Below are 17444 nucleotides of genomic sequence, written 5' to 3'. Positions count from 1 at the left end.
CGTGGGATGGAGAGTGGGCAGGGACCCGCTGGGATCCTCCACCGCCTTTGATGACTCACTCACCTATCCTCCCTTCCTACCCTGCCCCCTCGTATCAACCAAGTCATCACCCTGGACTGGCCTGACCCCTCCTTCTCCTTCCTCCCTGGCCCCCGTAGCCCATCTGTCACCAAATTCCAATCTTTCGACCTCATTATCTCCAGCTCAGGCTTTTACACCACAGCTCAGACCCAAGTTCTGTCTCTCCTCTGAACCAACTGTCCCCAAAGTGACCCCTGCCTCCAATCAGGCCTCTTGCCCCACCTTCGTCTCTGAATCAACCCTCTGAAGCATACTTCTCAGTCAGTTCATGGAAAAGGAAAGAAAGTTGGCCCTGAAGACTATGAAAAATGGCCAACCTCATTTATCATAAGAGAAATGTAGGTTAAAACCATACTAAGGCTTCCCAGGTGTCTCAAATGATAAAGAATCTGCCTGCTATGCAGGAGATCCAGGTTCGATTCCTGGGTTGGGAAGATTCCCCTGGAAAAGGAAATGGCAACCCATTCCAGTATTCTGCCTGGAGAATTCCATAAACAGAGGAGCCTGGCGTGCTGCAGTCCGTGGGGTTGTAAAGAGTCGGACACGACTGAGCGACAAACACCTTTGCTTTCACTTTTCAAGCTTCCCTTGTCTTTAGTTAGTGTTTGCCAATCCCAGTGACAACAATAAAAAAGATTGGGACTTCCCTGGTGGTTCCGCGGCTAAGACTCTGCGCTCCCAAAGCAGGGGGCCCAGATTCGATTCCTGGTCAGGGAATTAGATTTCACAGGCCACAACTAAAGATCCCGAATGCTTCAACTAAGACCTGGCAAAGCCAAATAAATAAATAGAATATTTAAAAATAATAAAAAAGGCTGAGAACCTGGTACCAGTGAAGCTTGAGGAGAAACAGGCCCTGTGGTCCATGTGGGGACCCTGGACCTGGTACATCCCCTGAGAAGGACAAGTGGACAGAGCTGATCAAATGACAGCTGCGAGCATCCTGTGACACTCGTGTGCCGCACGCCAAGTTGCTGCAGTCATGCCCGACTCTTTGTGACCCCACAGACTGTAGCCCACCAGGCTCCTCTGTCAAGAACACTGGAATGGGTTGCCATTTCCTCCTTCGGGGGATCTTCCAGACCCAGGGATCAAACCCACGTCTCTTACGTCTCCTGCATTAGCAGGGGGACTCTTTCTTTACCACTAGCACCACCTGGGAAGCACATGACTCTTGAGTTCTTATGAACTTATTCTGCAGCTGTGCTCACATGTGTGTAAAACAGCATCTATACAAGATGACCCACTGCAGCACTGCTTGTCACAGAGAGTCCTGGGGACAAGCTAAACGCCTGTCAGCCGAGACCATTATGAGCTGAAAGCCCGTGTCTGGAGCAGAGGAAGCAGAGAAGTAGCTTGAGACTGGAGAGGCCACAGTTTAGGTAAATTATGGGGTACCCCATGTGGAACGCTATGCAGCTGTGAGAAAATTACACTGAGGACATGTTCTATGAACAGATATGACATGGTCATGAGTATAGTGTTAACTGAAAAAAGGGAGGTGCAGGACAATGTGAATAGTAGGGGTTTTAAAAAAATGCAGCTTCCCACAGCCCCTGCAGATTCTCCCCCACCACCCCCGGCAATGGGGCCTCTCCTCTCCCCACTCCCACCATGGCCTGCTGTACTTTGGGGCTCTCCTTGTCTAAATATTGCCATTTGTGTAAAAAAGGGCTTCCCCTGTGGCTCAGCTGGTAAAGAATTCGCCTGCAATGCAGGAGACCCTGATTTGATTCCTGGGTTGGGAAGATCCCCTGGAGAAGGGAAAGGCTACCCACTCCAGTATTCTGGCCTGGAGAATTCCATTGACTGTATAGTCCATGGGGTCTCAAAGAGTCAGACACAACTGAGCAACTTTCACTTGTATAAAAAAAGATGAGAGAAGCCTTGCTTGTGCAAAGAGTGTCTCTAGAAGTGTTTACAAGAAACAGTACTGGTTGTCCGTGGGGAGGAGAACTGGTGCCTGGAAAACAAGAGTGAGAGGGAGACATTTTGCCCCTTGTGATTTCTAAATTGTGAACCGAATGAAAGCGCTACCATGTCAAAAAAAAAAGTAATTTCAATGAAAAAATGCAATTCTGGTCATATCGCACTTACTCAGATCCTTGATTCCCACCCATTCAGCAGCTACCACGAGCTACTGTCTGTTTCTAATTATTCTCTTTCTGGCTGTGCTAGGTCTTCCTTGCTACAAGCGGGCTTTCTCTAGCTGCAGCAAGCGTGGGCTACTCTTCGTTGCAGTGCGAGGGCTTCTCACTGTGGTGGCTTCTCTTGTTGCAGAGCACGGGCTCCAGGGCTCCGGGTTCAGTTGTTGCTGAGTTGCTTAGTTGCTCTGCAGCATGTGGAATCTTCCCAGACCAGGGATTGAACCCGTGTCCACTGCCTTGGCAGGCAGATTCTTATCCACTGCACAACCAGGGAAGTCCTGCTTTTAATTATTCTTTAATAGGCAAGATTCTTGGTGGCAAGTGACAGAAACCCAATTCCAACTGGACTAAACAAAAGTCGTTAAGTTGTTGGTTCATATAATGGATGTCTGCTTCAGGCAAGACTGGATCCAGGAGCACAAGCCATGTCATTGAAAGTCATTCTCTTGGCTCTGTTTTTCTCTGTGCTGGCTTTATTCTCTGACAGGCTCTTCCCTCAGAGTGACAGAGCTGGCCGCTGGGAGTCCTGAGTTGACGTCTTGCCATTTGTCGCCGTATCAATCACAGGCTGAAGCTCATTGCTGATATATGGTGGTGAAAGTCGCTCAGTCGTGTCCGACTCTTTAGACCCCATGGACTATACAGTTCATGGAATTCTCCAGGCCAGAATACTGGAGTGGATCGCCATGCCCTCCTCCAAGGGATTTTCCCAACCCAGGGATCAAACCCAGGTCTCCCGAATTGCCTGAAGATTCTTTACCAACTGAGCCACCAGGGAAGCCCTTGCTGATATATGCCTATCCCTAAACCATCCCCATCACTCAGATTGGGTAGACCAGGGTCTCAGACCCACTTTTAGAGCTTGGCAGTGGGGTCAATCATACTAGAGACTCTGGAAAATTGATGGGTGGTCGCCAGAATAAGAAGGATGGGAGGTGGGCAAGGCAAATGGTGCCCTCTACCCTCTTGGTCTTTCCCCCTCTTCTATGCCATGGTCTGCCAGACATCTCTTGTTTCCTGATCACACCATGCATCTACTCATACTCCTTCTGGCCTTTGCTTTTGTCCCTGCCTGCTCCCCTTGAAATATCTTTTCCATTCTCCAACTGGCAAATTCCTACTTATCCATTAATATCCTGCTCAAATATCACCTCTTCTTGAAGCCTTCCTGACTCTTCCACCTGCTTCCCCTCCACTAGCAGAACAAACCAGTCTTACTGCTGTTCTTTTTGGTTCTTCCCTCAATCCATTTCCTAAGTGGCATTAGTGGTAAACAGACTGCCTGCCAATGCAGGAGACTTAAGAGATGTGAGTTCAATCCCCAGGACGGGAAGATCCCCTGGAGGAGGGCATGGCAACCCACCCCAGTATTCTTGCCTGGAAAACCCCATGAACAGAGGAGACTGGAGGGCTAGAGTCCATAGGGTCGCAAAGAGTCAGACACGACTGAAGCGACTTATTAATAGTATGCATGCAATCCATTGTCACTGACTGGGCCTCATCCATGCCGCCCGGGAAGGAAAGAGATAAATCAGAGCTGGCCTCTGCTTTCAAGGATCTCCATTATGGTACAGAATTGGTCATTTGTTTTACCCAGAGTTTCTGTTTTCTGAGGGCTGGAACCCAGCCTTGGCCATCTGTGTCTTCTCCAGTTGGCACAGCCCTAGGCACAAGGTAGATGCCAATGAGTTTTCAAAATGAATAATGACAAAGTGTCTCAAAAGGGTGGGAAGTGTTGAACACAACCTCTGCTAACTCTGTGTTGCCCAGACCAAAAGACGGCCATGTGGCTCGGAGGTTCCCAAGGAAGTGCCTGAACTGGTCCCTTCTAGGACAGGGCTGTCACGACTCTGGAAACCCCCTTGGCCCTGGGCCTGGGACCAAAAATCCAGACCCACAGAGAAGTCCTCCAGTCAGGCCCTGCCACCCAGTTCCCACGGAGGGGACCAAGGCAGAGGCAGGAGCTGGGGGAGCTCTGGGGGAGCTCTCATCTGGAGTCCCAGCCTCTGTCGGGTCAGAGTTCCCTAAAGGCGGGTGAGAAGTGAGGAGGACAGGGCTGGAGTTGGCAGGAGCCCGGGGGAGGAAGGAAACAAGAAACAATCAAGGAAAAATCCATCCCAGGCCGGGGGTTGGCTCAGGCCACAGGGCCCTGCAGGCTGACCTCAGGCCGCCACGGAGGAGGCTTCCTAGGGGTGGATGCAGCCTGTCCCACTCCCTGCCTCCCGTGGCAGGGGATGGGGGTGGGGGGAGCTTAGGCCCTTTTGGGGACCTTGTCTCCTCTCTCTGCCCCCTTGATGTCCCTTCCCCTGTGATGCCCTGTCCCCAGACCTGTCCCCAGACTCCTGGTCCCCCTCATCCCATCTGCCTCCCTAGGTCCCCGGTGGGAGGGGCCAAGGAGAGCTGGCTCCAGCCTGGGAGTCTTACCCTCCGGCTCGGTTCCTCCATCATTCTCCCCAGATGACCTTGGAGAAGGGGACCTCCAGCTCTATCCCCCAGGGCCCACAGGGGCTGGGGCTGCTGACGCAGGCGATTTCCAGGAAGAAGAGGCCGGGAGGGGAAGGAAGGGCTGAGTCAGTCCCTGTGTGGCGATTACAGGTCCTTGGGTGGGGGAAGCAGCTGTAGGGTTGAGGGGCAGGGTTATGGCGCCCGGGCCTAGCTCAGGATCAAGGCGAGGCTCCAGGCTAAGGGGAAGGGACTTGAATGACCCACTGGGGCATTTCTCCCTCCAGGCTTCCTCGCCTCTCGCCTCTCCTGAACGTCCCTCAGGGTCCTACCCCTTAGACCCTAGGCTGTCCGAGACACCTTCCGGCAAGACCAGTCCAGGCCCTGAACAGGAGGCACTTGGCCTGAGCGAACACTGGGTCCAAAACACAGGACACCTCGATGCTCCGTTGGCCCAGGATCCCAGCCTCATCACCCATACTCAGACCTTTACACACAGCCTGAGACATTGCATAAAACACACACACACACACACACACAATTCTAGTCAATGAAATCCTGTATTATAAATGCTCATTAACTGCAGGGCTACCATGGCAACACGGGGTGTGTCTGCAAGGATCCCGTCCATTCAGCAGAGCTGAGAGCAGCCAGCAGCAGGCTCCCCAGGGACTCCGCAGGCCCCAGCCAAGCCACACAGCGGCCTCTGTGAATGGGGAGAATGGACCGCCTACCTGAGCGCTTGCAAAGTGCAGAACTCAGTGCCAGGCACAGAGCGGGCCCTGGATGTGGGCTTTGCAGGGGTTGGAACTCCGGTTGATAACAAGGGGAGTAGGAACCGTCCAGGGAGCCAGCGCTGGGTGAAACAGTGTCACATCCAGGTGGGCTTAGAACAGCCCCAGAGCGCAGGTGGCTCTTCCTGTGGCTTTGGGCCCTGCTTGGGAGCCCTGACCACACAGCCAGGCTGGGCAGATGACTGACTGCTGAGGGAAGGGCCCAGGATTGGGTCAGGCTTGGGGGACAAATCATCGCCCAAGTGCTCTGTCATCCCCAGGGCTTTTCAGTTGCCCTCCCCCATACACCAGAACTTCTCCAGAGAGCTCCGGAGTTGCTTCCTGGCTTTGCGTGGCCTTGGATAAGGGTCTTTGCCTCTCCAAGCTTTCGTCCCTGTAATTTTGTTTTGTCACCAGCCCTGAATGGAGCTCCTGACCTTTCCCAAGTCTCTTCCCCCAACGGAGGATGCTCACTGATGGGCAGAGTGGGGGCCGCGTCTCAGCCTTATTCCCACAGGCTCAGAGGAGTCATTAACAGAGTCAGCTATTCATCATTAGACTCATTCCAAGTCAGGTGGCAAGGCCACCCGCCATCCCCCAAAGCTCCAGTTATAATGTTTCCACGAAACTCCCGCCTGCAGGGACTGTGTGTTCCCATCAACAAAACAAGGGCAAGTCCCTTATCTTGTTTGGGACTTATGGAACTCCACTTTTACAGGCAAGGAGGCTCAGAAAGGGATTGCCCTTTCTTTGTGGCCACAGAGCAAGTCGGCAGCACAGTCAGCTCAGAACCTGGGTCTGTGGCTCAGAGACCGTGCTCAGGGCTGGGCATCGAGCTGTCCCCCCAACCTGACTGCTTTGTAGGAATGAGGGGAGGGCAGGGGTGACAACGGCTGGGTGGGAAGCTTGAGCGGGGAGGAGGACCCAGAGCCAGCAGGTCTTGCCCTTTCAGGCTAAGTAGATCACTGTCAGTGCCCCGAGTTTCAGTTTTCACTTCTATAAAGGGGGATAGTGAGGCTGGCTCTGTCCATCTCACTGGCTCTGAGAGGATTTGAGGAGCTCAAGGGCAAAAGGCACTGGGCAAGGGGCATAGTCCGGCCTGGGTGAGTTGGTGGCTGACAAAGCCTGGGTGGTAGGAAGGAGGAAGGTACAATACTTACCCACCCACACCACAACTTGGCCTAGGGCCCCCTTCCTCCACTGTCCAGGTCTCAGCTTTCCTCTGAGCCACTAGGCCAGTCCTGGCAGAATCCACCTAACTGACGCTCCTTGGGGAGTTGAAGGAGCGGCCAGGAAGGCTCCAGATTAACAGTTGAAACTTCCCTGCATTTGTTTTCCATTGCTACTGTAGCAAATCGCCACCAACGTGGGGGCTTTGTTGTTGTTCAGTTGCTCAGTCCTGTCCAACTCTTTGGGACTCCATGGACTGCAGCATGCCGGCCTCCCTATCCTTCACCAACTCCCAGAGCTTGCTCAAACTCATATCCGTTGAACTGCTGATGCCATCCAACCATCTCACCCTCTGTCATCCCCTTCTCCTCCTGCCTTCAATCTTTCCCAGCATCAGGGTCTTTTTCATTGAGTTGGCTCTTCGCATCAGGTAGCCAAAGTATTGGAGCTTCAGCTTCAGCATCAGTCCTTCCAATGAATATTCAGTACCAATTTCCTTTAGGATTGACTGGTTTGATCTCCTTGCAGTCCAAGGGACTCTCAAGAGTCTTCTCCAGCACCACAATACCAAAGCATCAGTTCTTCAGTGCTCAGCCTTTTTGTATTGTCCAGCTCTCACATCCATAAGTTGGAGGCTTAAAACAACACAAATTTATAAACTTCCAGTCCCGTTGATGAGAGGTTCCAACATGGGTCTAAAATCAAGTTCAGTGGGCTGTGTTTCTTCTGGATGCTCGAGGGGACAACCCGCTTCCTTGTTTTTTTCCAGCTTCTAGAGGCTGCCTGTTTGTGGCCCCTTCCTCCATCTTCCTAAGCAGCAATACAGCATTTCTGCATCATCACATCTCTTTTTCTGACACTCCAGTCTCCCTCTTCCACTTCAAGAACCATCAATCATTATTGTGCTGGACCCACCCAGATAATAAGGATAATCTCTCTGGTTTTTTGTTTTTTAAAAGCACAACACAATTTTTAAAAATTCATTTATTTGTCTGTATTGGGTCTTACTTGCCTCACGTGGGATATTTTGTTGCAGCACAAGGGCACTCTAGCTGGGGGTGCACCAGCTTAGTTTCTCTGCTGCACTTGGGATCTTTAGTTCCCCACCCAAGGGTTGAACCCATGTCCCTTGCATTGCAGGGTGGCTTCTTAACCACTGGACCACCAGGGAAGTCCCAATCTCTCTGTTTTAAAGTCAGTTGATTCAGTTCAGTTCAGTTCAGTTCAGTTGCTCAGCCGTGTCTGACTCTTTGCGACCCCATGAATCACAGCATGCCAGGCCTCCCTGTCCATCACCAACTCCCGGAGTTCACCCAGACTCATGTCCATCGAGTCAGTGATGCCATCCAGCCATCTCATCCTCTGTCGTCCCCTTCTCCTCTTGCCCCCAATCCCTCCCAGCATCAGAGTCTTTTCCAATGAGTCAACTCTTTACATGAGGTGGCCAAAGTACTGGAGTTTCAGCTTTAGCATCATTCCTTCCAAAGAAATCCCAGGGCTGATCTCCTTCAGAATGGACTGGTTGGATCTCCTTGCAGTCCAAGAGACTCTCAAGAGTCTTCTCCAACACCACAGAGCAAAAGCATCAATTCTTCGGCGCTCAGCCTTCTTCACAGTCCAACTCTCACATCCATACAGGACCACAGGAAAAACCATAGCCTTGACTAGACGGACCTTTGTTGGCAAAGTAATGTCTCTGCTTTTGAATATGCTATCTAGGTTGATCATAACTTTTCTTCCAAGGAGTAAGCGTCTTTTAATTTCATGGCTGCAGTCACCATCTGCAGTGATTTTGGAGCCCAAAAAAATAAAGTCTGACACTGTTTCCCCATCTATTTCCCATGAAGTGATGGGACCGGACGCCATGATCTTCGTTTTCTGAATGTTGAGCTTTAAGCCAACTTTTTCACTCTCCACTTTCACTTTCATCAAGAGGCTTTTTAGTTCCTCTTCACTTTCTGCCATAAGGGTGGTGTCATCTGCATATCTGAGGTTATTGATATTTCTCCTAGCAATCTTGATTCTAGCTTGTGCTTCTTCCAGTCCAGCATTTCTCATGATGTACTCTGCGTATAAGTTAAATAAGCAGGGTGACAATATACAGCCTTGACGTACTCCTTTTCCTATTTGGAACCAGTCTGTTGTTCCATGTCCAGTTCTAACTCTTGCTTCCTGACCTGCATACAAATTTCTCAAGAGGCAGGTCAGGTAGTCTGGTATTCCCATCTCTTTCAGAATTTTCCACAGTTTATTGTGATCCACACAGTCAAAAGCTTTGGCATAGTCAATAAAGCAGAAATAGATGTTTTTCTGGAACTCTCTTGCCTTTTCCATCATCCAGCAGATGTTGGCAATTTGATCTCTGGTTCCTCTGTCTTTTCTAAAACCAGCTTGAACATCAGGAAGTTCACGGTTCACATATTGCTGAAGCCCGGATTGGAGAATTTTGAGCATTACTTTACTAGCATGTGAGATGAGTGCAATTGTGCGGTAGTCTGAGCATTCTTTGGCATTGCCTTTCTTCGGGATTGAAATGAAAACTGACCTTTTCCAGTCCTGTGGCCACTGCTGAGTTTTCCAAATTTGCTGGCATATTGAGTGCAGCACTTTCACAGCATCATCTTTCAGGATTTGAAATAGCTCAACTGGAATTCCATCACCTCCACTAGCTTTGTTCGTAGTGATACTGGCAAACTTAATTGTTCTTTGCCATGTAACAAAACACATTCACAGGTTTCCCATCTTTAGGGGGAGCCATTACTCTGCCTACTGGATTCTGCTTCTTCCCATCCTTCCCTCCCTCCTGGCTTAGCTGATCTTCGCCTCCACCCTCAGCATCCTTCCCTCCTTCAGGACGCCTTCCTGACCCCCTCTCCTCCCCTCCCACCTTTACAGTATGAAAGATTTTATCATCTTGGTCACATTGTACTGTCACAGCTGTCGGGTACCCTTATCTCTTTACCATCCACTCTTTGCAGGGTCTGCCTTTCAGTAAATGTTTCTTTTACTGAGTGAATGAACCGACCAACCGACCAATCAATAAGCCTCCTGGTCACCGTCATCGGCAAGCCCCAGGACCTCACCCTGCCTCCGCTCAGGCCCCACCCAACGTTGTAAAGAGTCTGAGTACCAGTCCCACCCCCGCCCCGGAAGCCACCTAGCCTGAAGATAAATACGGTAAATACGGGCGTGGCCGGGCCATTCATCCCGCGCACACCCCCAAAGCCCTCTTTTCTAGGGGACGGCAAACTCCTGAAAGCTCTCGGAAGTCTGTAATATATTGACGTAAGCGCCTCCGAGGCCTCATTCATTTCCTCAGCAGTCACTCAATACTTTTATGCCAGTGCCCTCCAGGGAGGGAACCCTCCAGGGACGCTCCTCTTCTGAATTCTAAAGAATTCGGTTTTCCGGCTACCTCCCCGCTCGGCCCTCATAGAACCGAGAGTTTTGGCTCTGACGGACATAGCCGGAGTCCGCGGAGTCCAGCCCCATCACTCGACTCGGCCCGGCCCGCAGCGGCCCGAGTTCGGACGGAACCCCCGGTCCTGCGGCTGCTGGACCCCTGAGCTGCGCCTCGGAAGAGGGAGCCCAAGCGGGCCCGCTAGAGGGGCGAGGCTGTGGGTGTGGCCTAGATGGGGCGGCCCCGGCATTGGCTCTACGGGCAGGGGGCGGGGCCATAGGGGCCACGGTCTTCCCAGTAAGTTCGCAGCTCAGGTCTATCCCACCGCCGCGCGGTCCGGCTCCTGCGCTTTCGCCTCTCTCGGGTCAGCCGCCTAAACGCACGTCAAGGTGAGTTCAGGCACGAACTCTGCAGCCAGACCTCGGCTCCTGGGCGGGGGTCCCTCGAGAGGCGCATCCTTAAGGCGCCTCATCCCCGATCGCTCCTCGGTCCCCAACTCATCTCTACGTAGGTCCTTTCTGCCATGAGATGCACGGCATTTCTCACCCGCGGTCCCGGCGGCCACGCCCGCGTTCCCCTCAGCCTGCGGGGCGCCTCGTATCCCGAACCCGAATTCCCGGTCCAGTCCTCCATGCTGCGCTGGGCCCCCCGCCCCACCCCCGGGACCCGGGAGTGCCCTCCTGCCTTTCAGCGCCCTCGCCCGAACCCGGGGTCGTATTTTTAGTCGATGGTGAGGTGTCCTCCTATCTTTAGCCGTGGCCGCGAGTGTCCTGAAACGGATCCGGACTGGGTTGGGCTGCGCTCGGGTAGAGGGCAGGGAGGGGGTCGGCTAAGTAGCAGGACCCGCCGGAGCCACGGGGCGGGGGCCTCACGCCCGAACTCTGGCCCTGCGCCGAGCGGACACTCGGACATCGCCTAGGCCGGAAAGCACAGGGGAGGCTCCTCCCTGAGCCTGGATACCCGGGCAGGGTCCCCGATCGCTCCCTCTTCCCCCGATTGTCTGGTTCTGAGCCCAGAATCCTCCAAGGGAAGAAGATCCTGCAGACAGTCCGCACCTGGTAAGCGAACGTGCGTGCCTCTCCTTGGGAGGCGCCCGCCTAGATCTGTAGATTCGCTGGAGACCCCGGTGCGTGCAGGACCCCTCCGGGACAAGGGCGGTAGAGGGAGAGCGCGCGCCACCTGGTGGCCACGGAACCGAGCGCCGCTCTGCACAGGGAAGTTGGGAGACCCCGAGGCCAGCGAGGGCGCCTGTACCGGCGGGCCCCTCCGCCCAGGGGCTGCTATTTTTCAGTCTTGTCTGGAGCACTGTCCCCGGAGAACCAGAATGCTTGAGGAAGTCCCTATAGGTATTTGTTGAATAAATGTCGAGGCTGACAGTGACCCGCTAACCCCCTCCTACATCCACACTCTCTGACTTCCAGTAACTCCCTGGTAACGGCCTTGTTGTCATCCCATTTCATGGATGAGGAAGGTGAGGCCCAGAGAGAAAAGATGTTTTCCAGGTAGCAGTGGGTTCAAGGTTAGGGGCCTGCCTTTGGATCACCCCTGGTGGGGAGTGGCCTAGTATTCCTTGTGAGGAGGGGGCTCTGCCTCCAAGAAGTCATTTTCTCTAAAGGAGGCCCTGGGCTCCTTCCAGAGCAGGCCCACAGAGCTGGGATGGCTCCTGTCTGCTCCTCCCAAAGCTGCAGGGTGCAGCCCAGCCCAGCCCCTAGAGCCTTGTCCTGATGGACAGCTCATTCTCAAATATCTGGACACTTGCACGTTGAGAGATGGAAGCAGCCAAGAGGTAGGACTTAAGTGGAGGAGGCTTGGGGACCTGGCAACCCCAGCCCAGGTGGATCCGTTTCCCTCTTGCTCCCCAGGCAGTGCACATATTATAGTATGGCCTATTGTACCAGAGACACTGGAACCCAGCTGGGTAGCAGTGCCCACTCTTCCTCTTACTAGCTGGGTGACCTGGGCAAAGTTGCTTGATGTCTCTGAGATTCAGCGTCTGTCTCTGAGATTCAGCGTCTTCCTCTGTAAAGGCCAGTGATGACACTGTGTTGTGCCTCGGAGGTTAAAATGGAAACCATGCAAGGCTAGCTGGAGCCTGGGGTCTTGGTGTTGCCAAATCTGAATATTTGGGGCTTGATGGTTGCAGTTCCCAGCTCTCCCCTGGTGGTTGACACTGGCCCAACCCTTCCCCCCAGCCTCAGTTCTCCTCACATCTGGAATTGGGTGGATACATCTGGCTCAGAGCGCGAGAGCTGTCAGGGACGCCGGATCTGTTGTGGAAACACTCAGGCTGTCTTGGCGCCCCTGTATGATGGAGGGCGGGGGGAGGGGGGAGGTCTGGCCCAAGTTCTGGTCAGATCCCACCAGTTGGCTTCCTTCTCCATGAGTGAAAAGGAAGGAAAACTATCCCAGAATTTCTCGCCTGCCAAGGGGACAGATAGGATATATGTCAGCATGCCTCCAGACCTGGCATGGTGGGCACAGATAAATGTCTTTTAGATAAATGAGTGATGGGAGTCCAGGACCTCAGAGCATGTCCTGCCTCCCTCCCCCGGCTCCAGCTCCTTCCAAGCTTAGCTGGAATTCTGCCACTGGAGAGTCATTCCTTTGTTTCCTGTTAAGCTGCAGGTGCTCTGGGAGGGGCAAGATGTCCGGTCTCTGGCTCAGCACCACTGACCCGAGCTGTCCCGTCCTGGGGTGGGGTTTCCTGAGTAAGGGCCTGGCTGAGGGGGAGGACTGTAGTTGGGATTCTGCCTCTCCTGCATCCTCCTTCCTCCTTCCTACTCCCTCCTGCCAGCCCCCTCCTTCTTCTCTCACCCTGCTCCTGAGGCTGAATGCAGAGGGGACTTCCCTGGTGGTCCAGTAGCTAAGACTCCGTGCTCCCAATACAGGGATCCTGGGTTCGATCCCTGATCAGGGAACTAAAAGATCCCATGTGCCACAAGTAAGAGTTTGCTTACTGCAAGTAAAGACCCTAGTGCAACAACTAAGACCCAGCACAGTCAGATAAATAAATAAATATTAAAAAAAAAAAAAGATGAAGAAGAAGAATGGGGCAGAAACTGGCAGAGGCTGCTTGACCCTTCCCCAGCGATTTCCCACCTGCTCAGCCCCTGTTGGCCCCAGGAGGGTGGGCTCACGTGGTCACCCACTGGGCGACCTTGGACAAGTTTCTTTGCCTTTCATGCTGATTCTACACACTAGGCCAGTCCCCTGCTGCGGGAACTAGAGGGAGTGCTCGTTCCACTTCCTTTTTCTGTTAAACCTGTATGACATCCCTCCAGAGTGTATTTATTTTTTCCACCTTAAAAATATCTGTGTTTATTCTGACTACATGAATAATATGTGCTCATAAATAATACATGCTTCTTATTAAGAATTTGAGCTTATAGAAGTATGAACAAGAAAGGGGAAGTCACCTGAAATTCTACCATCTTGAGAGAACTACCATCAACATTTGGCAACCGTCCTTTCATACTTAGCTTGTGTATATCATTTTTTAGTAATGAGACCAGATATTAAAGATAATTTTTATTGAGGGGAACTTTTCCTCCCATGTCACAGACCCCACACTCCATCCCTGCCCCCCCTGCCTCTAGGTAGCCCCTATGCCAACCTAGTGCCAGCCTTCTATATTATTTCCTGCTCCGATATAAGATATAATCCTATGCAGACCTGTATGTGTAGGTACACATACGTGCATGTAGGGGGAGTGGGGAGCGGAACTGCTTTCAGCAAATGGGATCTTCTAGACTACATGTTTGCATTTTTGCTTCTCTCATTTTGTAATGCCTTATGGGAATCTCTCTAGAATGTCTGAAAGCTCTTACTTTATTTATTTATTTGGCCATGTCATGTGGCTTGCAGGATCTTAGTTCCCCAACCAGGGACTGAACCTGGACCCACAGCAGTGACTGCAAGTCCTAACCGCTGGACCACTATGAAATTCCGAGAGCTCTACTTTTAAATGGGAATGAAAGGAGAGCGGTTGTGATGATTGAATGAGATGGGTTTGCAAAGAACTCAACAAAATCCCAGGCACGGAGCAGAGCCTCCACTCCCCAAGTATTTATATCCTCCACTCCCTCTTCCCCTTAGCTGCTGGGACAGAAAGGAGGGGCAGAAACTACAGTAGACTCAGTTCCTGCCCATAAGGAACTCCTAACCGGGAGGAAGATAAAAGGGAAGCTCTGAGCAGGCATCTCCCTTCCAGGTGGGATGTGATTGGGCCAAACCAGTGTTCTTTCTGCTCAGTGGGCTGAACACCTGCTGTGCATCCAGTCCTGGGCCCAGCCCAGGTGGGCAAGACAGAGGTCACAAGACCTCCATCCTCGGTCAAGTCAGGAGCTGAGACAAATCTGAGACAAGTGCCCCCGTCTGCCCCCCATACCCCCCACCCCCAGTGACTTGGCACTGGTCACATCTGGGGCACAGTTGAGTGCAGATGATGAAGATGAGCAGAGCTGTGGACTCAGGGCAGGAAACCAGAACCAGGGCTGTGTATGTGACTACAGGCCTGTCACTCAGGGTCCCCACTCACAGAGGGAGGGGCTTGGCGCTTGGGATCCAGGCCTTGAGGCCGCAGTAAGTCTGTGGAGGAACACAGGATCTTTCCAGGAGGGCTCCCCACAAGAGTAGGCCCCGCGTGGGCTCCTGGGGCTCCTGAAGGGCACCTGGAAACCAGACAGGTGCCTCTGCTTTTGTCCTTCCATCTCTTACTCATATCCTTCGTGTTTCAGCTCCTCAGCCCGGACTGGAAAGAATCTCTCAAGGACAAGCCCGGAGAGCGTTGCCGCCTACCAGCTTTGCGCCTGCCTGCTTCCGGTTTTCAGAAGCGTTTTCAGCCTTCTTGGGAGAAAGTGATTTTGGCTGTCTCGACACTCTGACTTCGCTGATCGTTTCTTAGCCCTTTGGCAAGTGTTTGGTGCCTGGACACCTCGCTCTGGGTGTTTGTGGTGGACGGGGGTGAGAGGAGACAGCGGAGGGCGCGGTCCTGCGAGTGGCCGGTCCCGGTCCCCGGGGGTGAGGTCGTGATGTCCACCAAGGTGCCCATCTATCTGAAGCGCGGCAGCCGCAAGGGCAAGAAGGAGAAGCTGCGGGACCTGCTGTCCTCGGACATGATCAGCCCGCCGCTGGGGGACTTCCGCCACACCATCCACATTGGCAGCGGAGGTGGCAACGACACATTCGGTGACATCTCCTTCCTGCAGGGCAAGTTCCACCTCCTGCCGGGGACGGCGATGGACGAGACCCAGGAGGACAGCGGCTTCGAGATGCCCTTCCAGTTCACACGCACGGCCACACTGTGTGGGCGGGAGCTCCCGGATGGGCCGTCCCCTCTGCTCAAGAATGCCATCTCCCTGCCGGTCATCGGCGGGCCCCAGGCTCTCACCCTACCCGCCGCCCAGGCCCCCCCCAAGCCCCCTCGCCTGCACCTGGAGACCCCGCAGCCCTCCCCGCAGGAGGCGGGGACTGTGGACGTGTGGAGGATCCCAGAGGCTGGCGCCGCCCACAGTGAGCTGACCCCCGAGTCCGGGGCGGAGGAGCCCTTCCTGTCCCACGCCAGCTCCCTGCTGTCCCTGCACGTGGACCTGGGGCCTTCCATCCTGGACGACGTCCTCCAGATCATGGACCAAGACCTGGGCCACCTGCAGATCCCCACATAGGACCCGAGAGCGGCTAGTGGGGTGAATGCCACCGAGGCAGGGGGTGGACACCAACCCTGGTCTAGGACTCGGGGTCCCTGGGTCCCACCTGTGTGGTTGTTGGCCAGCGATTTCTCACTTTGAGCCTTTGTCTCCCTCCCTCCCACCCTCTCCGCATGGACAGAGTGGCCTCTTTGCTTCCGCCTAAGCCCCACAAGGACACGTGCCGACGTCAGCCCAAAGCGCCCCCGTGTGTCTCGGGCCACCTGGACCCCCACCGCCAAATGCTCCTCAGATCCCTCAGACGAAGGCTCTGCTGAAATGGACTCCACATTTCACCCGCCTCTAACTTAGCCTCCATGACACCCTGATGGGAGGGGGGCCAGGGAAGAGGCGGGGCACAGCCAACTGGACCTCTGGCTCCATGCTGTGGATTGGGAACCTGGCGTCAGTGACCGGTGTCCCTCCACCCCACCCCTCCCACATGATCAGGGGATTCAAGTTGCAATAAAACTTGCTGCTGCTAGTACTTGTGTTCCCGGTACTCTGTTCCGGGCCCCTCCTCAAGACAGGCCAGGCTCTGGGAGCTGTGGGCTCACTCACTCCAGCCCCAGAGGTCTTTATATGGTGGGATGGGGTGCTGGAAAGGCCTGCCTTCTGGAAGAAACTGTATGGTATTCTGAGCCCATAGTGAGAATGAAGCCTGAACAAACCAAGTGCCAACTGGGGATATTCTGACATTGATTGGGGTGCCTGATGAGAGGTAGCTGGAGTAGGCCAGGCACTGGGCCTGGGAGACTGAGGTCTAGCAAAAGAGGCCCAAGAGCCAAGGAATAACCACGGCCTAGTGCAAGGGACCAACAGCTTCTCTGGCATCAGGGGACTGAGGGAGCATGCAGAAGGGCAGGTTAGACCTGGCGCTGGGAGGGATCCGACTGTGTTCCTCAGTGGACCCATCTCATCAGTGCTGCTTGTTGGTCTACAGTGCATCACACGTGCTCCAGGTGCTGGGACGTGACCCCCTGGTCTCCTGGAGCTCGCAGTCTAGTGGGGGGAAGGATAGCAAATCTGTAATCAAGTGCATTTTCAACCGTGTTGAACACCGTAAAGAAGACACCAAGATTATGAATGCCCGGGGCAGGGTGGGGTGGTGTCAAGATTCTGAGCCAAGCCTGAGGGCGGACGGGCTTATGCTCATTCTTGAACAAACACACTGAGGCACCTGAGTGAATGAGAGAGGATCCAAAGCTTGGCCAAAAGGGCCTAGGTCTCTGAGTCCAACCTGGCCTTGTTGAGAGTCAGTTTTCCCATCTCTAAAATGGGAATCAATGACACCTGCCTTGCAGGGTTGCTGAGAAAATCAGGGATAACATTTCTTTATTTGCAGATAGAAGGTATTCAAACATGGTTATGAAGGAGAGATACGTGGTCAGACCCAGGTTTTAGAAGGGTCACTACAGAGGCCGAGTGGGAGATAGATCACAGATTAGAGAGGAAAAAGCTGTTGCAGGAAGAGAATTGGCTCCAAGTGGGGACTGAGAGAGAGGGTGGGGCTTGATGTCTGGAGGCACGTGCTGGCCTCAGTGACCCCCGCCTCTTCCACTCTCTGCTGGTTCTTTTCCATCCTTTTGACCCTACAAATCTGACTCCCACCTCACCTCCAGCCTTTCCTGTTTCTAGGCCAAGATTTCATACCAGAGGCAGAGGCAGAATTGGAGCAGGGGACATTTTTCTTGGCCATACTACCTTTTTATTTTTCAGTGATTTTTAAAAACTGTGATAAAATATA

General features: G+C 53.5%; 1 protein-coding gene across 1 annotated transcript; it reads left to right on the top strand.

Moving 5' to 3' along the window:
* Positions 1-10298: 10298 nt before the first annotated feature.
* On the top strand, positions 10299-16179 carry CDC42EP2 (CDC42 effector protein 2). The gene is made up of 2 exons (XM_055580830.1): positions 10299-10402; positions 14750-16179. Exon 2 carries the CDS (start codon positions 15044-15046, stop codon positions 15674-15676), a length of 633 nt encoding a protein of 210 aa, XP_055436805.1. The 5' UTR covers positions 10299-10402; positions 14750-15043; the 3' UTR covers positions 15677-16179.
* Positions 16180-17444: the final 1265 nt, after the last annotated feature.

The sequence above is a fragment of the Bubalus kerabau genome, chromosome 5 (assembly GCF_029407905.1).
Source record: "Bubalus kerabau isolate K-KA32 ecotype Philippines breed swamp buffalo chromosome 5, PCC_UOA_SB_1v2, whole genome shotgun sequence".
Classification (NCBI taxonomy): Eukaryota; Metazoa; Chordata; class Mammalia; order Artiodactyla; family Bovidae; genus Bubalus; species Bubalus kerabau.
This window is presented reverse-complemented; position numbering and strand designations above follow the sequence as displayed.